The following is a 20,338-nucleotide window of genomic DNA, read 5'->3' as shown; positions in this document are numbered from 1 at the left end:
GTTAAAAAAAACACACACAAAAAAACACACCGATGGTCCTGGATGCGCTTTTCATCTCCAGGCAGTAAGGTGCGAGGTCCCACTCCTTCTCCGCTTCTTTCCAAACCAGGCATCCGCAGAGGTTCCGAGAACCACAGTTCTGAGGGCAGCGTGCTCCGGAGGGGGCCCTACAGGAGGGCCAAGGTGAGTGCCCGCCCCGCCACCCAGCCCCCTCGCTGCCCCCGGCTCCCCCGCCGGGCTCCTCCTGCGCACAGGCCGCTGCACCTGGGGGGCGTCCTCCGCTCCCCGCCCGATCCCTCCCCTCCGGGCCCTCCTCATCCTGCCTGCGGGGCCTCAGGCCCGCCCCCGACCGACAGGAGGTTGGGTTCTGGAAGCCGGGCGTCAGGCTACACCTTCTCGTTTCTGGAAGCGCGATGTGGACCTGTCCTCTCTCCCCAGAGTGAAGTGAGTGAGGGCCGGCAGGGCCGCGGCCGCTCCACCGGGGACGAGGAGAGCCTGGCCATCCTGCGGAGGTGGGTGGCCTGCCCTTCCCCCCAGCAGGTCTGAGGGCAAGCGTGGCCCACCGGATCTCAGCCCCTGGGGAGGGTCTGTACGTAAAGGAGCCAGAGGCGGTGGGACCCGCCAGCCTCACCCTGCAGCCGCAGGGCAGGAGCGGAGCTGCCTTGTGGGTGCACACGGCCGGTTCTCTTGTCCCTTTGCATGTCCACGCCTGAACCGAGAGAGAGGTCTTCGAAAGGCCATGTTTGCTCCTGGCTTGCAGGCAGCACTTGGGTGACCCAAAACAGCCCGTGTCGTCCCTCCCTGAGCCCAGGGGACACGGCTAGTGGGATGCAGCCCCAGGCCACTCTCGCAGGGCCAGCCTCGGACCCACCCCCGCCGGCCCCGTCTCCTCGGGACGGGCCCCTCCTGCCGCCCACGAGCCTCTCCGACCCTCCGCTCCGCGTGCTGATGCCGGGCATCACTTCTCTTTCTTGGTCTCTCCGCACCGCAACCCTGCGGAGGCTCTGCTCGCCCCACACCCGCCCTGGGCGTCCCGCACGCTCCAGCCCCACCCAGATGCAGGGAGAGTGTCTGTCCCCGCACGGACGCACCGCTGGGCTCCGAACTCTGGGCTGGACGGAAGGCACTGCCCACCTGCTTCCCAGGCTGGCGGTCGCTCTCCCACAGGGCCCCGGCCTGCCAGCCGAGCTGATCGTCCCTGGCTCCGCGAAGGCAGCCTGCACTCGGCGCCCTCCTGCGCCCACTCTGAAACCCTGCTCAGACCCCACGCTGCCCGGCCTTCCACGGGGACGTCGTCCCCGCCAAGCTCACGCTGCCCTCCTGAGCCTTCCTCTCCTGCGCCCCGCACCACCCTCTGCGGAGCACGGGCACTTTGGACCGCACTGGGGCCAGCTGACGTGCTGGCTGCTGTCTGCTCCACGATCCCAACCCTTGGCTCCGTTTTCTGTGTATGAAAACAGGAAGCTTGGTCATAGGCAGTTAGAAGGTGATCCTGGTCCATAAGGCGAGGTCTGACCGGCCAGTTTGCCAGCAGGCCCTCCTGGGAGCGCCTAACCTGACGGCACATAGACGTTCCCCAGAGGGTCGCTGCAGAACCGCTGCATGCGGGCGCTGGCGGGGCCTCGGGGAGGCGCTCCTCCTGGCGAGGGGAGGGGCAGGGCAGCTGCAGGGCACTTGGCGCCCGGGGCTCCTCGGGAGACGGTTGGGAGGCTGCTCCTGCAAGAAAGCCGGCACCCATCCACAGGCACGTGATGAACGAGCTTCTGGACACAGAGCGGGTCTACGTGGAGGAACTGCTGTGCATTCTGGAGGTGAGGGCGCCGGCGCCGCCACGCCGCGTGGTCTCGTGGCCACGACACAGCCCAGGGCTGGAGAGCACGCACCTGTGCGTCCACGGGACGGGGGCGCCGGCTGCAGGTGCACTTGCACTGGGCCGTGTTTGCGGCAAGAGAGGGCAGCCGTGCCTGACCCTCCCTGGGTGGGGGGCTGCTGCCTGGGGGCAGCAGAAGGGCTTCTGGGTGCGGGACTGTTCTGGCGTGGGCAGTGGTCACAGAGGTGCAGACACAGAGACAACCCATCAAGACGCACACACAGGATCTGTCCTCTTCGTGGAAGGCGCACCTGAATTTAAAAAGGTTCAAAGGGGGTAGGATGGAAACACCCCCCCAAAAAATAACTGGTGCTGCTTGTAGTTCACTCGTATTTCCGGTGCTGGTCCGGAGAATCACCTTAGATGGTCAGTGAATGAATTTGAGGTGGATTCGATCTCTAAAGCCTGAGACAGCGTCACTTCCCCGCTCGGCGGCCATGTGGAGACCAGGCTTATGCGGGGCTGATGGGCCCGGGCTCCCCCGCTGACCGCTGCCCCCTCCTCAGGGCTACGCTGCTGAGATGGACAACCCTTTAATGACACATCTCATCTCGACGGGACTTCAGAACAAGAAGGATGTTCTGTTTGGAAACATGGAAGAAATTTACCACTTTCATAACAGGTCAGGCCCTCCCTCGGTCGCCCACGGGCCTCAGGTTATGCTTTGCTGGGGGAGAAGAGTCCTCCCTCCCTCTCAAGAGGGATAAGCGGACGGGCAGCGGGTTCCGTAGGGCGTGCCCAGGGCGGCGGTGAGTTACAAGGGGCCGCCCACAGAGGGAGGAAGCGGGAGCTGGCCCCCCAGGTGTGCGCACTCGGCCCTTTTGGGTGGCACCGAAGCCACACCCCTTGGCGAGGCCCCTTGCCCAGCCCGTCTAGAAAGGACGGCAACACCACAAGTTCCTTCCTGCCCATCCTCCCCTCGTGGGAGCAGCCGTGGCCTCTCTGTGGCTGTGGGGAAAGCGTGCGTGGTCCATCTGGGCCCGCTAGCCCTCAGCAATCTCGGGGGCTCTCGGGAAAGACAGCGGTGGGCAGACGGGAGGCAGACGGGCAGCAGGAGCCTGTGGTCCTGAGGAAAGGCCGCTGTGCACGCGCCCCTCCAGTGCTGCCTGGCCCTCCCCTCCCCTGCACGCCAGGAGACACTGGGGCTTCTGTCTGGCCACTCGCTTTTGCCCTCTGTCCTCAGCCTCTGTCACCTGCCGCTTATAAAGGAGGTGGCAGGTCTCACCTGAGCCGCAGCCGGAGCCTTCCCTTGGGGGTTAGCGTGAGCAGGTGGCCTGGTGCCCCCGGTCCCTCGGCATCCTCGGTGCCGGGGCCCTGGAGGGATTCACCCAGTGGACAGGTGCGAGCCAGGAACGTAGAGGAAAACTCAGCCCGCAGGCTCGGGGGCAGCGCTTCGTGGAGGAGGGTCCCGGGGGCAGAGCCAGGATCCCTGACGTCTGCAGAAAACCCACTGAGCACACGGGCTGTGAGGGCCTCGAGATGCTCCCGTCTGCTGCTGTGGGCTCTTCATCCACGTTTGCGCTGGTGGAGCATCTCCCAACTTCTGCGTGAACGCAACACCAGGAACAAAGCATCCCCACGGGGCCACGGCTGCACGAACCTGAGAGTCTGGTGCAGTCGGGACCCCAGGAGGGACAGGCGTGGGCTTCAGGTCCCGAAATCGGGTGGTGCGTCCCTGCTCACAGTCTCCGGGACTGTCCAGAGTCAGCATAAGTGTCGTCCAGAAAATAACGTCTGACGATTTGTGACAGATGCCATCTTACGCTGGTTGTTGTTTACGTTGTTCACCTACTGCAAACTTTCTTTGTCTAGAATATTCCTGAGGGAGCTGGAGAACTACATAGACTGCCCAGAGCTGGTTGGAAGGTGCTTTCTGGAAAGGGTATGTGTTTCTCAGGTGTATACTTGGCCATGCCTTAATTCTTAAAGGTACTCCTTGCAGTCATAATGGCTTGAAATTCTGTCACAGTCCCCGTCTAACCAACCGAAATCACAAGTACAAATGTTTCCAGTTTGGCTGAGATGCTTTTTGGTAGGGCCAGAAGAATACAGTTTTGTCTAAAGCCCAATACTAGTCCAAAAAAAAGAGAAACTATAAAACATCAGCTTTGAGAGATGCCAAAATTATACAGCGTCTAAGTTTTGATTGCAAGCGTAGAGGTAGCTGATGCCCCTTCTTGCTGGGGTTAGTTCCGTGCTGGTCTTGCCGATCAGGACTCCCTCACTCACCAGCTGACCCTGGACGGTCGCTCGTGCTCTGAAGCTGTAGACGCGCTCTCCTTCCGGCGCGACGATCGCTAGCGTGGGGGTTTGTGGCGAGGCTCTGGGAGCGGGAGGGGATGCGGATGCGGGATGCGGGATGCAGGATGTGGGATGCGGGATGCTGTCTCCCCCCACCCTGCTGTGTGGGTCCCGGTGAACTGCTGACTCAGCAGCAGGGGGCGCACTTCCTTCCTCCCAGCAGTGAAAAGGTCGCCTTCACAACATAAGCCAGAGGCCGAGGCTCCTTGTCAGGAACTGGCATCGAGGGGCAGCGGGAGGAGAGAAGGGGCCTGGCCCTGGGGAACGCCTCCCTGTGCTCTCTGGGAGTCGGGGTGGGGGAGCGTCGCGCCGGGGCTCGGGGCTTGTCGCCAGCGTCAGCACCTCCTGGGGACCCGTGAGCGGTGCAGGCTCTCCGGCCGCCCTGACCTGCGGAACCCGGAACTGGGGCGGAGGCGGCAGTCGCTGTTGTATCCAGCCGCTGGCCGTCCCGATGCACACGCACGTGTGAGCAGCGCCGCGTAGCTGAGCCCTGGCGCGTCTTTCTTTCAGAGTCTGTGCCGGTCCTGCGTTTCTTTTCAGTCTGTTTTCTGTGAGGCCAGAGCCAGCCGTATGGACCTAATCTTTTATAAAAGAAGTACTGGGACTGGGGCAGCCCTGAGAACTGAACTTCCGGGGGGCTGTTACCTGGCTGCCCGCCAATGACAGCCGTGGCGTCTGGGATGGAGGGGCGACCGGCTTCGGGGAGAGGTCGGGCTGGTCCCGCAGGCGCCCTGCGTCCTTGCGCAGAGGGGTGTGGCTCAGCGGCGGGGTCAGCCCACCTCCGGGCGCCGAGAGCCCCGTGAGCGCGGGGGCGCCCCGTGACTTGGCCCCTGTCCCGGCGCAGGTGGAGGAGCTCCAGATCTACGAGAAGTACTGCCAGAACAAGCCGCGCTCCGAAAGCCTCTGGAGACAGTGCTCCGACTGCCCGTTTTTCCAGGTGTGTCTCCTGGCTCTCCTGAGCGGGGACGTTCCTTTACTGGGTGAGCCTCAGGCAAGGAGGAGCGGCAGCGTCTAAAGCGGAGGCTCTGCCGGTTGCAGGAATGCCAGAAGAAGCTGGACCACAAGCTGAGCCTCGACTCCTACCTGCTGAAGCCGGTCCAGAGGATCACCAAGTACCAGCTGCTGCTCAAGGTGAGAGGCCGGCGTCCCCCGGAGCCCCCTCCCCGCCTGCCCCCCCCAGCCGCACACCACTTAGTGGCGGCCGCCCCGGCCCGTCCCTGAGCCCCGTGGTCTCTGGGCACCTTCTTCCCGTCTCTGCGAGGCCCTGGCTCTTCACACGCCTTTGTGGAGGGCCTGTTGTGCGCTGCCTGTTGTCGGGGGTCAGGGACACAGAGGGCCACAGGCGCGCAGACCCTGCCCCACAGGGCACATGCGAGGCTGCCTGTGTCCTGCTGTTCTGGGGGCCCAGCAGAGCAGGTCCCCAAGGCCTGAGAATGGGTGTTCGTTCGGGGGTCAGATCTGGACGGAAGGAGGAATGGCTTAGAGGCGGGGAGAAGGAGCTGCAGCGGGGGAGGGGCTGGGTGCTCGCCCAGGCCAGGCGCTGCGAGGGGTCTGCCCTTGCCCAGCTCAGGGACAGCCCCGACCTGTGGCTGCGAGGGCTGGGGCGTGGGCCCGCAGTGGCTGGGAAGGTGGCTTCCTGGGGTGCTCTGGGGCCAGCGGCTCGGGCAGGCCCCCCGACGGGGGCGGGGCGTGAGTGTCTGAGTGCGTGTGGGGTGTTGTCCCCACCGGTGACGACTGCACAGGGAGCCTCACACGTGTCCCGAAGGTCGGTGCCCGGGGCTGCCCAGGGCCTTCCCCTGTGGGGCAGAGTACGGGCCTCCCAGCCGCTCTCGGTGGAGTGGCGGGGCTCAGTGTCCAGACGGGCGTGGAACCTCCCCCAGGAGATGCTGAAATACAGCAAGAGCTGCGAGGGCGCAGAGGACCTGCAGGAGGCCCTGAGCTCCATCCTGGGCATCCTCAAGGCCGTGAACGACTCCATGCACCTGATCGCCATCACGGGCTATGAGGTGAGGCCCCGACCCTGTCCTGCAGGGGGAGCCCACGAGCCGGGGGCGGGGCCTAAGGCCACCCCATTGCCAGGGTGGGCCCTACACGCGCACCACCCAGAACGCCACCGCCAAACCCGGCCCTGGCTGGGCCGCGGCCGCCCTGCACGCGGCTCATCAGCCTTGCGGAGCCCAGGGCGCTTCACCCGGTGGGTGCACCTCAGTGCAGAGGCGGCTCCGAGAACTCTTCACTCCTGATCTTTCCCTGAACCTGTTTTGTTCTCGGTGACGCGGCGTGTGGGCGCGACCGTGAGGCCCCCGCCTCCTGCTCCTCTGCACCCGCGTCAGGCTGCGCATGGTCCCTGTCGTGTCTGTAAATCCACTCAACACTCGCCTCTGTTTAGACTTTCTTTCTGGAGCAGTTGTGGGTTCACAGCAAAACTGAGGGGAACGCGCAGGGGTTTCCCACCCAGCCCCGCCCCACACGGGCACACCCAGCCACCCCCGTCCGGCCCGCCCCGTGGAGTCGGGCGTTTGTCACAGCCGACGGCCTCCACTGACGTGTCACCCACGGCCCACGGCAGGGTCACTCTGGGGCTTTGGACAAACGGATGACCTGTGTCCCCCACGGTAGCGTCACACAGAGCAGCCCACTGCCCTAGACACCCCTGGGCTCCCCCGTTCATCCCCGCAGACCCGCTGCGACCCCCGACCTTTCCAGCACGCCGCAGACTTGCCTCTCCCGGGTGTCGAGCCGTTGGACCCCGCGGGGTGCAGCCCGGCCTCCCAGACGGGCTCCTCGGCCGCACCCGCTCTGGGCGCTAACTGCTCCCCACGCCGCCGCCTTCAGGGGAACCTGAGCGACTTGGGGAAGCTGCTGATGCAGGGCTCCTTCAGCGTCTGGACGGACCACAAGAAGGGCCACGCCAAGGTGAAGGACCTGGCCAGGTTCAAGCCCATGCAGCGCCACCTGTTCCTGCACGAGAAGGCCGTGCTCTTCTGTAAGAAGCGGGAGGAGAACGGCGAGGGCTACGAGAAGGCCCCCTCCTACAGCTTCAAGCAGTCCCTGAACGTGAGTGATGCCGCCCCGAGGAGACCCTGGGCCCCCGCTGGGCCGTGACGCCCGCCTCCTGGAGCGGGGGGTGCCCTCTCCCGGACGCCCACCGCCCGCCCCGCCCTCACAGATGACGGCCGTCGGCATAACGGAGAACGTGAAAGGGGACGCGAAGAAATTCGAGATCTGGTACAACGCCAGAGAGGAGGTGTACATCGTACAGGTAGGCCCCTCGCTCTCGGGCCAGGCCTCGGGGTCTGCCCGGCTCCGTAAGGACTGCCAGTGAGCGTCTTCTGCTGAGCGCTGGTGTCTGGAATTTTCGGAAAGCTCTATTCCCCGGAGGCCAGGGCCCCGCCATTCGTGTGGGGCTGCCCTGGGCCGTCAGTAACTAAGCCGAGCCCGGGACAAGGTACAGGGACACTGCAGGGCACGGGGGCTCCAGGTGCCCTGCCAGGAAATGGGCTCCTGGTCCCGGGATGGCACGGGGGCCCGGCCCGCCTGGGCCAGGCGTCCACGCTGCCGCACACGACCGGGGTCCTGCGGGAAGCGAGTCCTCCTCGCTCGCCGGTGGTGGCGGGAGGTGGTGGAGTGTAAGTTCGCCCATGAGCCCGGGAGAGACCCCAGCCCGAGAGGGCGAGGCAGCGCTGGGAGGTGCCTCGCCAGTTGCCCTTGACAGTCCTGACGCCCTTGGTGGTCTGGGCCCGGGGACCCTGGGGGAATGCCGCACCACCAGCGTGGAGGCCCCGGTGACCTGCGCTCCTCACAGCTCACGGCACCCAGGCCAGCCCGGCCAGCCGAGGGCCCCACGGAGCTACAGCGGGAACGGCCAGGACTCGGCCGGCGCCCCGGCTTTGCACAAGCCCAGGGTCCTCAGGGCCCAGCCGCGCGCCTGCACTGCCCTCGGGCCCCGGGCGGAGTGGAGGTGGGCAGCAGCCCGGCCACGCTGGTCCAGCTCCTGGTCCACTTGCGGGACGTCAGACCCCCGTCATCCTTGTCACCTAGGGAGACATCAGGGCCTCTTCCCAGAGAAACACACTGTCGGGGCAGGCCACGTTGCAGGGGCTCCCACTGAGTCAGAGTCAGAGACCGTGCAGGGTGCTGGCCTGGGGTCCGTGCACCGGCGCCCGCGGGGCCTGCCCGTCACACCCTCGCCCGAGGGGCTGCCATCCCGCATCCCGAGTGTGGTGGCGTCAGCCCCGATTCTGAGGGTCCCGGGCGCCTGCAGAGTGAGACACTGACGCGCGTCCCTCGGGAACACGCGCACTGAGCCTCTGGTGTGCTCTGGGGGCACAGGCACCAACTCCTGAAGTCAAGGCCGCCTGGGTGAGCGAGATCCGGAAGGTGCTGACGAGCCAGCTGCAGGCGTGCAGAGGTGAGGGCACGTGCCCTGGGCTGGCCCCCGGGGGCCCGTTTACTTTCCCGCAAAGCATCCTCGGGACCCTTAGCCATCTGAGGCACCGCGTGTAGCACCTGGAGGGGAAGGTGCTGGATTCGCGTTCCTGAGCCACGCTGGCTCTTGTCCCCGCAGAGGCCAGCCAGCACCGAGCCCTGGAGCAGTCCCACAGCCTGCCCCTGCCCGCGCCCGCCAGCACCAGGTGAGGCCCGGCCACGCGTGGGGGGGTCGCCAGTGGGAGCCAGCCCGTGCCGCCGGGTCTCCGCGGCCCTGTCACCGAGCCTCCTGGTCATCGGGGTCGATCTGGAGGGCACCCCTGGGGTCACGTGCTGCTGGGTCAGTCCCAGCAGGCCAGCGTCAAGGCCTGTGCCTCCAGCCCCAGCCCCAGCCAGAGGCCCGTCCACAGCATCTCTGACCGTTTTCCATCCGGGCGGTATTTCCCGTCACGATCAGTGCGCGGTGGGCGGCTGTTCCAGAGAGCAGCCCAGCGCCAGCATTTCAGTGATGGTAGCGCCCCAGGTGGGCGGGGACCCCGGGGCGCAGAGGCTCCGAGCTGAGCTGAGGCCCATGGCTCCAGACAGACGCAGGGTCACGTTTCACACTGGCCTCGTCGTACCTTTTCTGCCCTTATTTTTCCTTTGTTGTTTTATTCATTCACTTGTTTACTATTTCTTATGTAAGCCACGTCTAATTATTCATGGTTGAAATAATAATAATGATGCTTTAATAATGATTTATGGTCTAAATAAACCACAGAACAATAGCTTTAAAGGAGAAAGGGCCCCCCCAGGGGAAAGAAAGCAACAACAAAACCGCCTCCTACTTAATAGTCAGGGAGGTGGGTTTTGTTCTCACCTGGCTCCGCCCGGAGCCTGGACATGAGTGGCCATGGCCGTGGCCCTGCGGCGGGAGACGCGCAGCCCGAAGGCCTGGGTAGAAGCTCCAGGAAGTCCCCACCCTCCTCCTCGCAGACCTCTGAACGCTAACCATCCAATGTTCTCTTTCTTTTTCCATGTGTCTGATATCATTAGTCCCTCTAAAGGGAACACAAAAAACGTCAGAAAGTTGGAAGAAAGAAAAACGGACCCGCTGAACCTGGAGGGATACGTGGGCCCCGCGCTACTGCCGAGGCCCCCCGAGAAGGGCAGAGGTGAGTGTTGGGGCCGAGCCCGGAAGTGCCGGGAGCTGCATCAGGGGTCCGCGGCGGGTGTGTCAGGGCCTCACAGCCCCCGGTGGGCACAGGGAAGGTTCACGGAGAGCGCAGGGCCCGGCCGCCTGCGCAGGGCACAGGGGCCTTGGCAGGGGGCCCGGGCGTGACCGCCTGCCCTCTGGGGCCGCCCGGCGCCCTCTGCACTGCCCTCTCTTCCCCGCAGATGACGCGGTCACTAGCTCTACCTCAGAAAGCTCTGCGCTTTCCAAAAAGCGCTTCACCCTGCAGAGCTTTGCTGCCCTCAAAGGTCAGAAAGGTAAAGGCGCCGGCCCCGGCCGGCTGGCGGGCTTCTGGGCGGGTCGCGCCGGTGGCTGTCTGTCGTCCATCCGTGCCGCGCTCATCCGTGTGGACGGTCTCGGGAGGGGCATCTGCCTCTTGCGTGGGCCACCAGGGACGCGTCTGCCACTGAGTCGCTCTCTTTCCCTGATGCTGGTGTGTCTCATTCGTGCAGCCAGGGCTCTGCTTGCGGGGCCTTTTCTTTGCAGAGGTGGAGGTGCGCTCTTCTGACAGAGGCGCGCCTGCCAGGAGCTGGACCTGTCCTTTGCTTTTCTGGTCCAGCTCCTCCCTTTCCCACCTTTTCCAGTGGGGTCCCCGAGGGCATTGCTCCCCCTGCCACAGTGCGAGGCCTCCACTTCCCTCTGGGCGTTTCTAGTGCGCAGGCGGGTTCAGAACACCCGATGGAGATCTCTAAAAGCTTGCCTGGGCTCCTGGGCAGTGAATATATGGGGGAAATACACCCAGACAGCACAGGAGGCCAGCCCTGAGGTTCCAGGCGGGTCGTTAGAGGACTTCCTGCCCGAGACTGAAAGCCCGTCTTGTCTAGAGGTCTTTTCATTGGTCCAAAAAATTGGAGGTTTTTTTTCTTTCTTTCCCAATTTATAAAACACTTTTAAGTTGACCTCAAACAAACAAACAAAAAGATGGACAAATCCTGGTCCTTATACCTTGCTGGGTTTGGCGAGAATGCGTACTGGGCATGCTTTATGTGGAGCTCAGAAAACAAACCAAGGGGCCGCTTACCTAAAACCACGATGCCGACGCGGGGCCATCGCCCGCCGGTCTCATCCTCCCGCTCTCCTGGGCACCCCCCACCCCGACCTCTGGATCCCTCCGCCAGCTGAGCTGTGTTCCCAAGAAGCTGCTTTCTGAGTCGCTGGAAAGCAGCCTGTGGCCGCGTGTGTGTCTCAGCCCAGCATGAGCTCGGCGGTCCTGCTGCCCCCGGCGCGCCCGGCTCACGGCTCCTCTGTCTCTCCGGTTCTGTCTCTGCTCTTCCTCCTTTTGCAGCCTCTCCTACCAGTCCCGACAAAAAAGCTAAGCGACACCAAGTAAAGAGCGACCCAACGCCTTTTGGTTTACGAGGTAGAGTGGCTCAGCCTTCTGCACTAGCCTGGAACCATTTCCCCATCCGGTTAGGGACCCTGTCTCGCCCTCTGAGCTGCCCAGTGAAGTCGGTCCCTCCCGGCCAGGAGCACGGTCACTGTTCTGTTCAAAGCCTGACGCTCCGGCGACAGGTACCGAGGTGACGTCACGCTTCTCGGTCCAAGGTCTCAGGCCAGGTGTGCCCAGCATGCGCAGAGCTGCCCACTGGCCACCAGGTAGCAGCTGCTGACACCCGGCTGGTGCCCGGGCTGGGCTGGGCGCTCTTACTCAGCGGCTGCGGGGCTCTGCGTCCCAGGCCCATCCTTCCTCACCGTTTGTCCCACGCTTCTGGGGACGGCAGATGGGGTGAGGTTCCGTATTGGAACTCGGGCCTTCGTCTCTCTTGCCCTCATATTCTGAGGGCAAATCCCCCCAGGGAAACCCAAAGCCCCCCGCCTCCGCCTGGCCCAGGTTGAGGGTCTAAGGCTCGCAGACAGGATTTCACTCTGAGCTATCCCGCGCTTCCCAGACCATGTGATGGTGCCCCAGGGGTGCGGCCGAGCCAGATCCCCACACAGACCCCCCTCGGGCCTCAGTCCACAGTCCGCGCTGCAGGGACCCAGCCTGCTCCCTCTCGCTTCCCTGGGCAGGAGAGCCCAGAGACCCACCCCTACCCCAGCCTGCACCCAGCCCTGCAGACGGAGCCCCAGGCCCTTGGGAGTAGAGTCACCTCCCCGCCATGGTCTCTGGGGAGGGGCTGGTCTTGGCCATTTGTGTTCCTGCTTAAGGCCCAGGGGTGCCCAAGGCATCTCCCTGCTTTGCTGACTCTCCTTGTGTGGGAAGCTGCACGCGGCTCAGACGCTGCGTCTACTGCCTTTGAACCCAGTGGGTCACCTCTGCCAGCGCCTCTGTTCACCTGTGAGACAGGTGAGGTGACCTCACGTCCTGGTAGATGAGTGTTAGAGCCTTGAGGCCGGGCCCAGCTGCCAGCCCCCCTCCTCCTCCCTCTCCCTCCCCCCTTCCTCTCCCTCCCCCTGCTTCACCTCCCCCTCCTCCCCCTCCTTCCCCTCCCCGTCTGCTCCCTCCCCATCCTCCTCCTCTCCCCTCTCCTCCTCTGCCTTCCCCTCCTTTCCCACCCCTTCCACTCCCTCTCCCTCCTCCTTTTCCCTCTCCCTCCTCCCCCTCCCCCTCCTCCCTCCCCCTCCCCTCCCCCCTCCCCTCCTCCTCCCCCTCCCCTTCCCCCTCTGGCTCCTCTCCCCTCCTTCTCCTTCCTTGCCCTTCCTTGCCCCTCCTTCCCCCTCCTTCCCCCATCCATGGGAATCACTTCAGTCCACAGCAGGTGACAGTGAGCCGCAGGCCTTCCTGGCTGGCACTCTTGAAAATGCCAAGTGCTTGCTTCCTGGAGTTCCATCAGCCCCTTGTTTTTTCAGTATCAATGTCAGCGACTCTTCTACTGGGACGAGGTGGCCATATTCACAGTTGCCTCGGCCTGATGTCCTCCTCAAAGCCCCCAGCATCCTACATGGATTGAGAGTGGGCCGCGGGGCTCAGCACTTCATGCTTATTCCCGTGTCACTGTGTTGACACAGGGACCATCCCACCTGTTAACAGAGGGTCACTCAGAGGCCCCGGGCGGCCGGGTGTGACCAAAAGGCAGAGCCGTCCGTCCACGCAGCTCTCAAGCGGGGGTTTCCACGCCTCCGTCTCCAGGGGCTGCCCCTCTGCCCAGGGAGCCGCGTCGTCTTTCTGCCCTCGCTGTCCCCCTTCGGACACATGCTTCCGTTCGGCTGGGAGCCCTGTGTCTATGGGCACTGGGCTGGAGGGGTGGACATTTGCGGCCAGCTGCCCGGCGCCGGGGCCCCTGGTGACCCCCACCCGGCGTCCGTCTGAGCTTCCCGCCCTGGGCGGCTGCGGACGTGCCGAAGCCGGCGGCGAGGGTGGTTAGTGGCTGGCAACCCGCGGTCCCCGCTTCTGCTTCCCACATGGACGCCAGCCGCCGGGGGCCGTGGGTCGTGCTCGCCACCCCTGCCCGGCTAGAGAGGCAGGGCCAGAGGGTCTCGGCGCCGGGCCTGGCCTGGCCTGGAGCAGGGACTCAGTGCTCTGTGGGCTGCGGGGGGGTCTCTGGATCCCAGCTCCCTTTTCTGTGAAGACAGAGGCAGCTCCCTGACACCGCTTTAACACAAGCTTGTCACTGCCAGCCTTCAAAGTGTCGGCCTTGGGACAGTTGCCCCTCTGTCTGCACCCTGACTGCAAGGGGTGGGGGGACGTGCAGGCATGCATTCTGCCCTTGTCCACGTGGTTCCCTTGCTCCCTCTCTCCCAGGAGAAGGTGTGCTCCTGGCCACACCAGATGGAACTGGGAACTGGTTCTGGATCCGCTCCCCTCTTGTCGAAACGCCACTTAACACGGAGCGGCGGCTGGCATCCAGAACCACAGGCGTGTGGCTTCGGCCTCTCGCTTCGTTCCTGGCACTTGTTGTATTTCTGCACGACGTACTTGCGCTCTCCCCCAATGGGAAATGCAGCGGCTACTCTTTGGGGACACAGGGCAGTAGAAGGAATGTTTACGTAGTTTATAGAGCCCAGAAGAAGCTTCTTCCCCGCCCGTGACCCGAGGAAGCTCAGACAGGGGATTAGCACAGGGCGGCACGCCCCTGGCCTGGGCGCCCTCAGCACCCAGCACCGTGAGGCCGGCCGGCCGGCCGATGGGTGTTGAGCGTTGCAGGTGTTGATTACAAACGCCTTTCCCTCATCGTTCGCCTCGACACGGATGGGCGGGGTCACCAGCTGTCCGGTGGAAGCTGGGGTTCGTTTCCGGCCGTGGAAGCAGGTGCTGTGGCCCAGGCCCCCTGGGCGGCTTGCACGGTTGAAGCGGAAACCTGCGGGTGTCCGGCCTGCCTTTACGCGCCGCTGGGAAGGGCAGGCTCCCCCAGCCGACACGTGTGGGTGGCGGGGACGTCCATAGGCCGCCCTCGACCTTGAGGGGGTCCTCACCGGGGCCTGGTCCTCTCTAGGTTGGAGCAAAACGTCTCACCCGTCAGAGGCTCCTGAGGACAACGACGGCTGGTCCAGCGCCGAGGAGCCCATCAACTCCTCGGACGCAGAGGAGGAAGGCAGAGTGGGCCTCAGGAAGCTGGTAACCTTGGCTCCCGCCTTGTCAGCTGCACTGCTGGTCCCGGGGGGCAGAGTGCCAGCGGTGCAGCTCGGGGCCGTGCCTCCTAGGGCTTAGGGAGGGACCTTCAGGTGCAGGGCCCCACGGCTGTGTGCCCGCCCTCCTGTAGTTCTCACCAGACCACCTCACGGGGGACAGTGCACACCTCTGACCTGCCCCTCAGGGGAGCTTTCTTAAAGCTGCGTGTGTACCGCCATCTGTTTCAGAGAATCTCACTGTACGCTACGGATTTGCTTTCTAAACAAAGTCCTGTTTTAGCACGAGCAGCAGAGGAAACTATTTACATATTAAGTCATCAGTCAGGACGGTAGCAACAGTTATTTGCTGCCTGCTCAGTGCTGGCCTGGTCCACACCTGGTTTATTGCAGCAAGCAAAGCACCCCAGAGTTGGAGGGGTAGACACAGGTAAATGGAGGAGAGCGGAGGGAGAGTCTCGGGCGGCCAGGGCAGCCTTTCCCGAGGAGGCGTGAAGGTGAGAAGAGCCGGCCAGGGCGTTGGGGGACCAGCAGGGGAAACCTAGGCTGGCGGGCAGGGAGGCCGGGCAGGCCTCGTGGGTTTGCATTCCACTCTCGGTGTAGCAGGAGGGTGTGAGGTGCTGCTCAGGGCCAGTCGGGGCCCCGACAGGGTGTCCAGAGAGGGTGCAGCTGCTCCCGTGAGGATAACGGACACTGGCCTGGCTCTCCCTGCTCCCAAGCCTGGTGGCGCGTGACCCCTGCACAGTTCAGGGGCTCCCAGTCGTGTGTCTCACTGCTCGTGAGGCTGGAGCCCCACAGTCCAGCAGAACGGCCTCCCCTTCTCAGAGTCCGCATGACGCAGCAGCTCCGTCCACAGGTGTGCCGAGCACCTGCTGTGTCAGGCACTGAGGGCAAACGGGGCAAGGCGGGCAAGAATCCCCCCTCTCCTGGGGTGATAAGGCTAGGAAAAGGCAGAGCATGCGCGGTGAGGGCAGAGGCGCAGCCCAGGAAGAGGCAACAGCAGGTGCAAAGGCCCTGGGGCCGCAGGAGCTGGGTGTGGTGGGAGCACTGGGGCGCAGCCAAGGGCACTGCACAGGCTGCTCAGCTTTAGTGGCCGCCACGTGAGACCCCGCGTCTCCCTGGACTAGGAGACCTTCCCAATGTAAGGCCATAGCCCCACCGGAAGCGCTGCGAATGGCAAGGCTCTCGTCCTTCCCGGGACGCTGGACGCTGGGCACCGGCAGATGCGTGCCGTGTGTGCCATGCGCCCTGCCGTCCCCTCCCCAGGTGCCCGGGAAGTACACCGTCACGGGGCTGGACGAGAAGGGGGGCCCCGACGCGCTGGTCCTGAGGAGCGGGGACGAGGTGGAGCTGGTGCAGGAGGGCGACGAGGGCCTCTGGTAAGACCGCCCGCGCGCCCCCGCGGAGCCCGCGCGCGCTGCCGCACCCTGACCGCGCCCCTTGCAGGTTCGTGCGGAACCTGAGCTCCGGCGGCGAGGGCTGGCTGCCAGCCCGCAACCTGTCCTCGCTCCTCGGCCAGCGCGGCGCCCCCGGGTGTCTGAGCAGCCCAGGTACGGCCCCCTGAGCAGCGCAGGCACCGCGGCGGAGGCGGGGCCGGGGGCGGGGCCGGGGCGGGGCCAGGACGCGCGGCAGCCGCTCGCCTGCTTGTCCGCAGAGTCCAGCGCGGGGTCCGCCTTGCTGAGCGCGTCGTCCAGCTGCAGCGAGAGCTGCGCGGCCGCCTTCGCGGACCTGCAGGGGTAGCGCCGCGGCCACCCCGCCTGCGGCCCTGGGAGCTGGCCTCTGCTCGGGCCGGCGCGGCGTGGGGAGGGGCCGGCGCCCGCGGAACGCCGGCGCCGCCGCGGCCCCAGACGAAGGTTCGGGAAGAGTCCGCCCTGCGGCCTCGGCGCCAGGACCGCGCCCCACGGCGCAGGAAGAGCGCGGCACCGCGGCTCCGTCGGGGAGTCGGACGGACGGGGCTGCAGACGACAGACCTCCGGTGCAGAAGGGCTCCCGGACTCCCCTTCGGCCTCGGCCGCAGCCGCTCCCCTTTCGTTTCCGACGTTTCTGGTCCGGTGCTTTCTGCAGGAACACGCGTTCTGTGGCGCTGCTTCCAAAAGAAGTGACCGATTCACTGACCCAGCGGCTTGGGGCGGGGGCAGGAGGCTAGTTTGTCTTCTACACATTTTTTTTTTAAAGCAAGGATTAATTCTACGGCCATCTTTTTGGTGATACTTTGGCCTCTGATCTTTACCAAGAATCACTGTGTTTACGTGAAATGACAGTTTGATACTGTATTTGATATAAAACTTTTTTGTTATTGGGGTTTACATGGCGCTGAATGATTTGGGGGACACACTGTCGTGGAAACTGGTGGCCCACCTGGTCACAGGTGAGTGGAAGGACGTCCCTCGGTAGAATCAGGCAGCGTTTCTACAAACACAGGCAGTTAGAAACCAAGGAAATTCCTTCGCCTGTGTAGGTTAATTTTCAAAGGAAAATGTAAACTATAATTTAAAATATTAACCTTCTTTTCTACAGAAAAACAAATGGGGGACTTGATTTTTTAACACACTTCAGTGAATTAGGATATTTTTATTGTTTTTAAAGACTATGTAAAGATGCAGTTTTTGCAGGTGTCATCTGAACCGATGTTGTCACAGGAGCCCAGGGAAAACTTGAGCTCCCGGCCCCCCGCCTCCCCCGCCTTGCATGTCCTGTGTGGAACTGTCCTGAGCACAGGAGCAGAGTTTAATCTTATTCAAATCAAGGCAGAACTGGAAAGAAAACTCTTCTGTTTTACTGTTGTGTTTCAGAAACAAATTCTGTTCCTTGGAAACGCTTCTTTCTGTGTCTGATTGGGACAGATATTTTTATATGTGTGTATATATGTCGATGTGTGTACATACGTCCCCACTGTGAGGGGTGTATTTATAGCCTCCAAGCTGCTGGCGATGTGTCACTTTACAGCCCCCCCTGAGCCCCAGGCCCCTGCAGCCCAACCCACGGGCTCCCCGTCCTTGTGCAGGGCCAGACCTCTCTGGAGTGTATAGTAGACGGCGTACAAGCCCGGCAGCTTTTCTCCTGGTGTATAAGTTATTTGGAAAATGATGCTTCACATAATTTACTGAATATATTGATTGTTCAGGCACCATTCCTGCCATCCCAGCCTGGGATTGTCCACCATTTTTGTGATCTCTTCCTCATAAAAGCACTTTAAAACCTCATGCTTCAGTCACTGTTCCTTTTTTTTTTTTTTTTTTTACACTACTGATGTAAGTGAAATTTAAAAATCCAAGTTCTTTATTGTATGGCTGGTGTTTGAATAAACATCAGCACCTCTTGCTGTCGGCCTTGCTCTGTAAAGGCACAGGATCTGAAACTGGGTGGTAATGTTAGGCTCGCCCTCACTGGAACGCCCCCCCACCCCCAGATGCCAGTGTGGGCCGGAGGGGCCCAGGGTGAGTGGGGCCTCCTGATCCCTGAGCCCTCGACCCCAGCGCCCATGTCCCCCATCCCCCTCCCCTCTCTGTCAGGGGTTCTCCTGCAGGAATAAGATAGGGTGAACTCTGTACCTGTGCTCGGCCACCTGGGAGAAATAGCACGTGTCAGTGGGTGTAGTGGCTCCTCAAAGCCAGGTCCCCACTGGCCTGCAGCGTCCCCTCCACCTCTGCGGGGACCCCGTCACCCTGGACCTGAGGGCCTCTGTCTCTCGCATTGCCCTAATTCATGCTGATGCCCTGTGCCTGGCAGGTCGTTTGTCTGTGGAAACCTGGTTCTGTGGTGATGCTTTGAGAAGCCCTAGAAGGAGCAGAGTTCTTTCCTCACCCCCGAGCCTTGTCCCCACTGGGCCTGGGGTCAGGATGCCCCTCACGCGGCTCCCCACACAGGTGCGGCTCCGCTCCATCCGAGGGAAGCCGGGGGCGCCGGGCTGCGAACTTCGCCCTAGGACCCCTGTCCGCCCGGACCCCGGAAGGTGATCCTGCTTGGATACGGGGGCGCCGGGCTGCGAACTTCGCCCTAGGACCCCTGTCCGCCCGGACCCCGGAAGGTGATCCTGCTTGGATACGGGGGCGCCGGGCTGCGAACTTCGCCCTAGGACCCCTGTCCGCCCGGACCCCGGAAGGTGATCCTGCTTGGATACGGGGGCGCCGGGCTGCGAACTTCGCCCTAGGACCCCTGTCCGCCCGGACCCCGGAAGGTGATCCTGCTTGGATACGGGGGCGCCGGGCTGCGAACTTCGCCCTAGGACCCCTGTCCGCCCGGACCCCGGAAGGTGATCCTGCTTGGATACGGGGGCGCCGGGCTGCGAACTTCGCCCTAGGACCCCTGTCCGCCCGGACCCCGGAAGGTGATCCTGCTTGGATACGGGGGCGCCGGGCTGCGAACTTCGCCCTAGGACCCCTGTCCGCCCGGACCCCGGAAGGTGATCCTGCTTGGATACAGGGTCGCTGCAGGTGCAGGCGGTTAAGATGGGGTCATGGTGGCCCCTAGTCCAATGGCTGGTGTCCTTATAAGGAGCAGGAAATTTGGACACACACACACACCAGGCGGGAGCAGCCATGTGCCGGCCAAGGCAGAACCTGGAGGGCTGGCTCAGCAGGGCAGGGGTACCAAGGGCCACCAGAGGCCAGAAGGACCCTCGCCCAGAGCCTCTGGAGGGAGCGTGGCCCTGGGACACCTGCCTTCAGACCTGGGACTGGATAGATTCCCGTCGCTGGAGCCCCTGGGGGCGGTGCTGGGTCAGGCGGCTGGAGAGGAGCCCTAGGAGTCAGTGACCAGTGACCGCGCTGCACTCGGTCTGAGAAGGTGGGCAGCCCTGGGGCCGGAGGAAGCCCTGGGCAGTGGCCACACCCAGCAGGGGTGGCAGGTGGCGCTTCTGGAGCCCTCGCAGGACAGCGCAGACCCCCAGGCTCTCGGCAGGACGAGCACCCCGCTGCCCCGCAAAGAAAGTGAGGCTCAAAGGAACGAGCCCCTTCCTCCCCAAGCTGGGAGGAGACAGACCCTGACGGGACCCTGCTGGGTGGTCTGACTCCAGAGCTGCTGCACCCACCGGGCCCAGGCGTCGCCACGAAGGGCTGTGAGAGTCCCTCCCCTCCCCCTCCTCTCCCCTCCCCTCCCCCTCCTCTCCCCCCTCCTCTCTCCCTCCCCCCTTCACAAATAAATTCCTGTATAACTGAATTCCTAAACAGTTGTTGACAGTAACAAATAGAAATTCCAGAGGTGATAAGTAAAATGTTGTCCTCTAAGGACTGCCTTCCATCTGGGGAGGGAGTAGCGCCGGACCTGCCTGGAACAGCTGGGTCTCCTTGCTCCCCCTCTGAAGATAAATGCGCAGAGCTGCTGTCCCCAGCCTCCACCCGTTTATGGAGAGGAGGCTACTTCTGGAGGAGGCTGGACGCCTGAGTGAGCCTTGCAGGGTGACCGCCAGCCCAACGGGCCCAGGACAGTCCCAGTTAAGTCTGGAAAGTCCAGCGTCCTGAGAAACCCTTTCGTGCCTGGCAGCCAGGATAGCTGGTCGCCCCAGCCGGTGGCCTGGGCCCAGGAGGGCATGAGGGACAAGACCCGGGCCCCCGGGGCTGAGACAGGGGCAGGGGCTCTGCTGGGGGCGCGCTCCCCTCCCCCTCGCGCTCCCAGAGGGGCCCTTCGGCTGAGAAACCAGGCCTCCCCTGTGACAAAATATTCACATTCACGCCCCAAATCTGCTCCCCTTTCCCAGTATCATCAATGCGGGGCACGGCTCTCCACCTGCAGTCCAGTTCTGTTTCCCAGCTTGCCATCCTACGTCCTCGGGCTGCAGGCTTCTGAGCCGCATTTGAGCTGCACACGCCAGACATGCATCCTGACGCCCGTGTCTCGTCTCGGACAAGGAGCCCGATTCCCCAGGCCCGTGCCCTGGGGCGGCCCGGCTGTCCCGTCAGCGGGCACTAGGTGGGGGACCGCATGCCCGTGTGCTTGGGAGGCGAGGCCTCCCTCCCCCACCCTCTCTGGCTCTTGGAGAACTTTGCCCGCCTCCCCACCTGGAAAGTCAACAGACTAAGCGA

The 20,338-nt window shown here is 63.7% G+C and overlaps 1 protein-coding gene across 15 annotated transcripts in view; it reads left to right on the top strand.

The window, feature by feature from the left end:
- MCF2L (MCF.2 cell line derived transforming sequence like) overlaps nucleotides 1–17,183 on the top strand; it is a 130,488-nt gene extending 113,305 nt beyond the window's left edge. For 11 of the 15 annotated variants that reach the window (XM_057533011.1, XM_057533012.1, XM_057533013.1 and 8 more), the window contains 19 exons: nucleotides 110–183; nucleotides 439–512; nucleotides 1,745–1,811; nucleotides 2,377–2,492; nucleotides 3,683–3,752; nucleotides 5,016–5,108; nucleotides 5,210–5,302; nucleotides 6,052–6,177; nucleotides 7,007–7,228; nucleotides 7,341–7,433; nucleotides 8,504–8,582; nucleotides 8,739–8,805; nucleotides 9,635–9,753; nucleotides 9,977–10,069; nucleotides 11,098–11,172; nucleotides 14,186–14,307; nucleotides 15,585–15,697; nucleotides 15,765–15,868; nucleotides 15,973–17,183. In XM_057533011.1, the coding sequence (XP_057388994.1) occupies nucleotides 110–183; nucleotides 439–512; nucleotides 1,745–1,811; nucleotides 2,377–2,492; nucleotides 3,683–3,752; nucleotides 5,016–5,108; nucleotides 5,210–5,302; nucleotides 6,052–6,177; nucleotides 7,007–7,228; nucleotides 7,341–7,433; nucleotides 8,504–8,582; nucleotides 8,739–8,805; nucleotides 9,635–9,753; nucleotides 9,977–10,069; nucleotides 11,098–11,172; nucleotides 14,186–14,307; nucleotides 15,585–15,697; nucleotides 15,765–15,868; nucleotides 15,973–16,058 (1,886 nt within the window). In that variant the 3' untranslated portion in view covers nucleotides 16,059–17,183. Of the gene's footprint in view, nucleotides 1–109; nucleotides 184–438; nucleotides 513–1,744; nucleotides 1,812–2,376; nucleotides 2,493–3,682; nucleotides 3,753–5,015; nucleotides 5,109–5,209; nucleotides 5,303–6,051; nucleotides 6,178–7,006; nucleotides 7,229–7,340; nucleotides 7,434–8,503; nucleotides 8,583–8,738; nucleotides 8,806–9,634; nucleotides 9,754–9,976; nucleotides 10,070–11,097; nucleotides 11,173–14,185; nucleotides 14,308–15,445; nucleotides 15,507–15,584; nucleotides 15,698–15,764; nucleotides 15,869–15,972 lie in introns of those variants that run through there. The other 4 variants (XM_057533018.1, XM_057533024.1, XM_057533016.1 and 1 more) reach the window with 3 other exon arrangements.
- The last annotated feature ends 3,155 nt before the right edge of the window (nucleotides 17,184–20,338 follow it).

This window comes from Balaenoptera acutorostrata, chromosome 18 (genome assembly GCF_949987535.1).
Source record: "Balaenoptera acutorostrata chromosome 18, mBalAcu1.1, whole genome shotgun sequence".
NCBI lineage: Eukaryota > Metazoa > Chordata > Mammalia > Artiodactyla > Balaenopteridae > Balaenoptera > Balaenoptera acutorostrata.
Note: the sequence above shows the minus strand (reverse complement) of the source record. Positions and strands in the feature narration are given on the sequence as shown.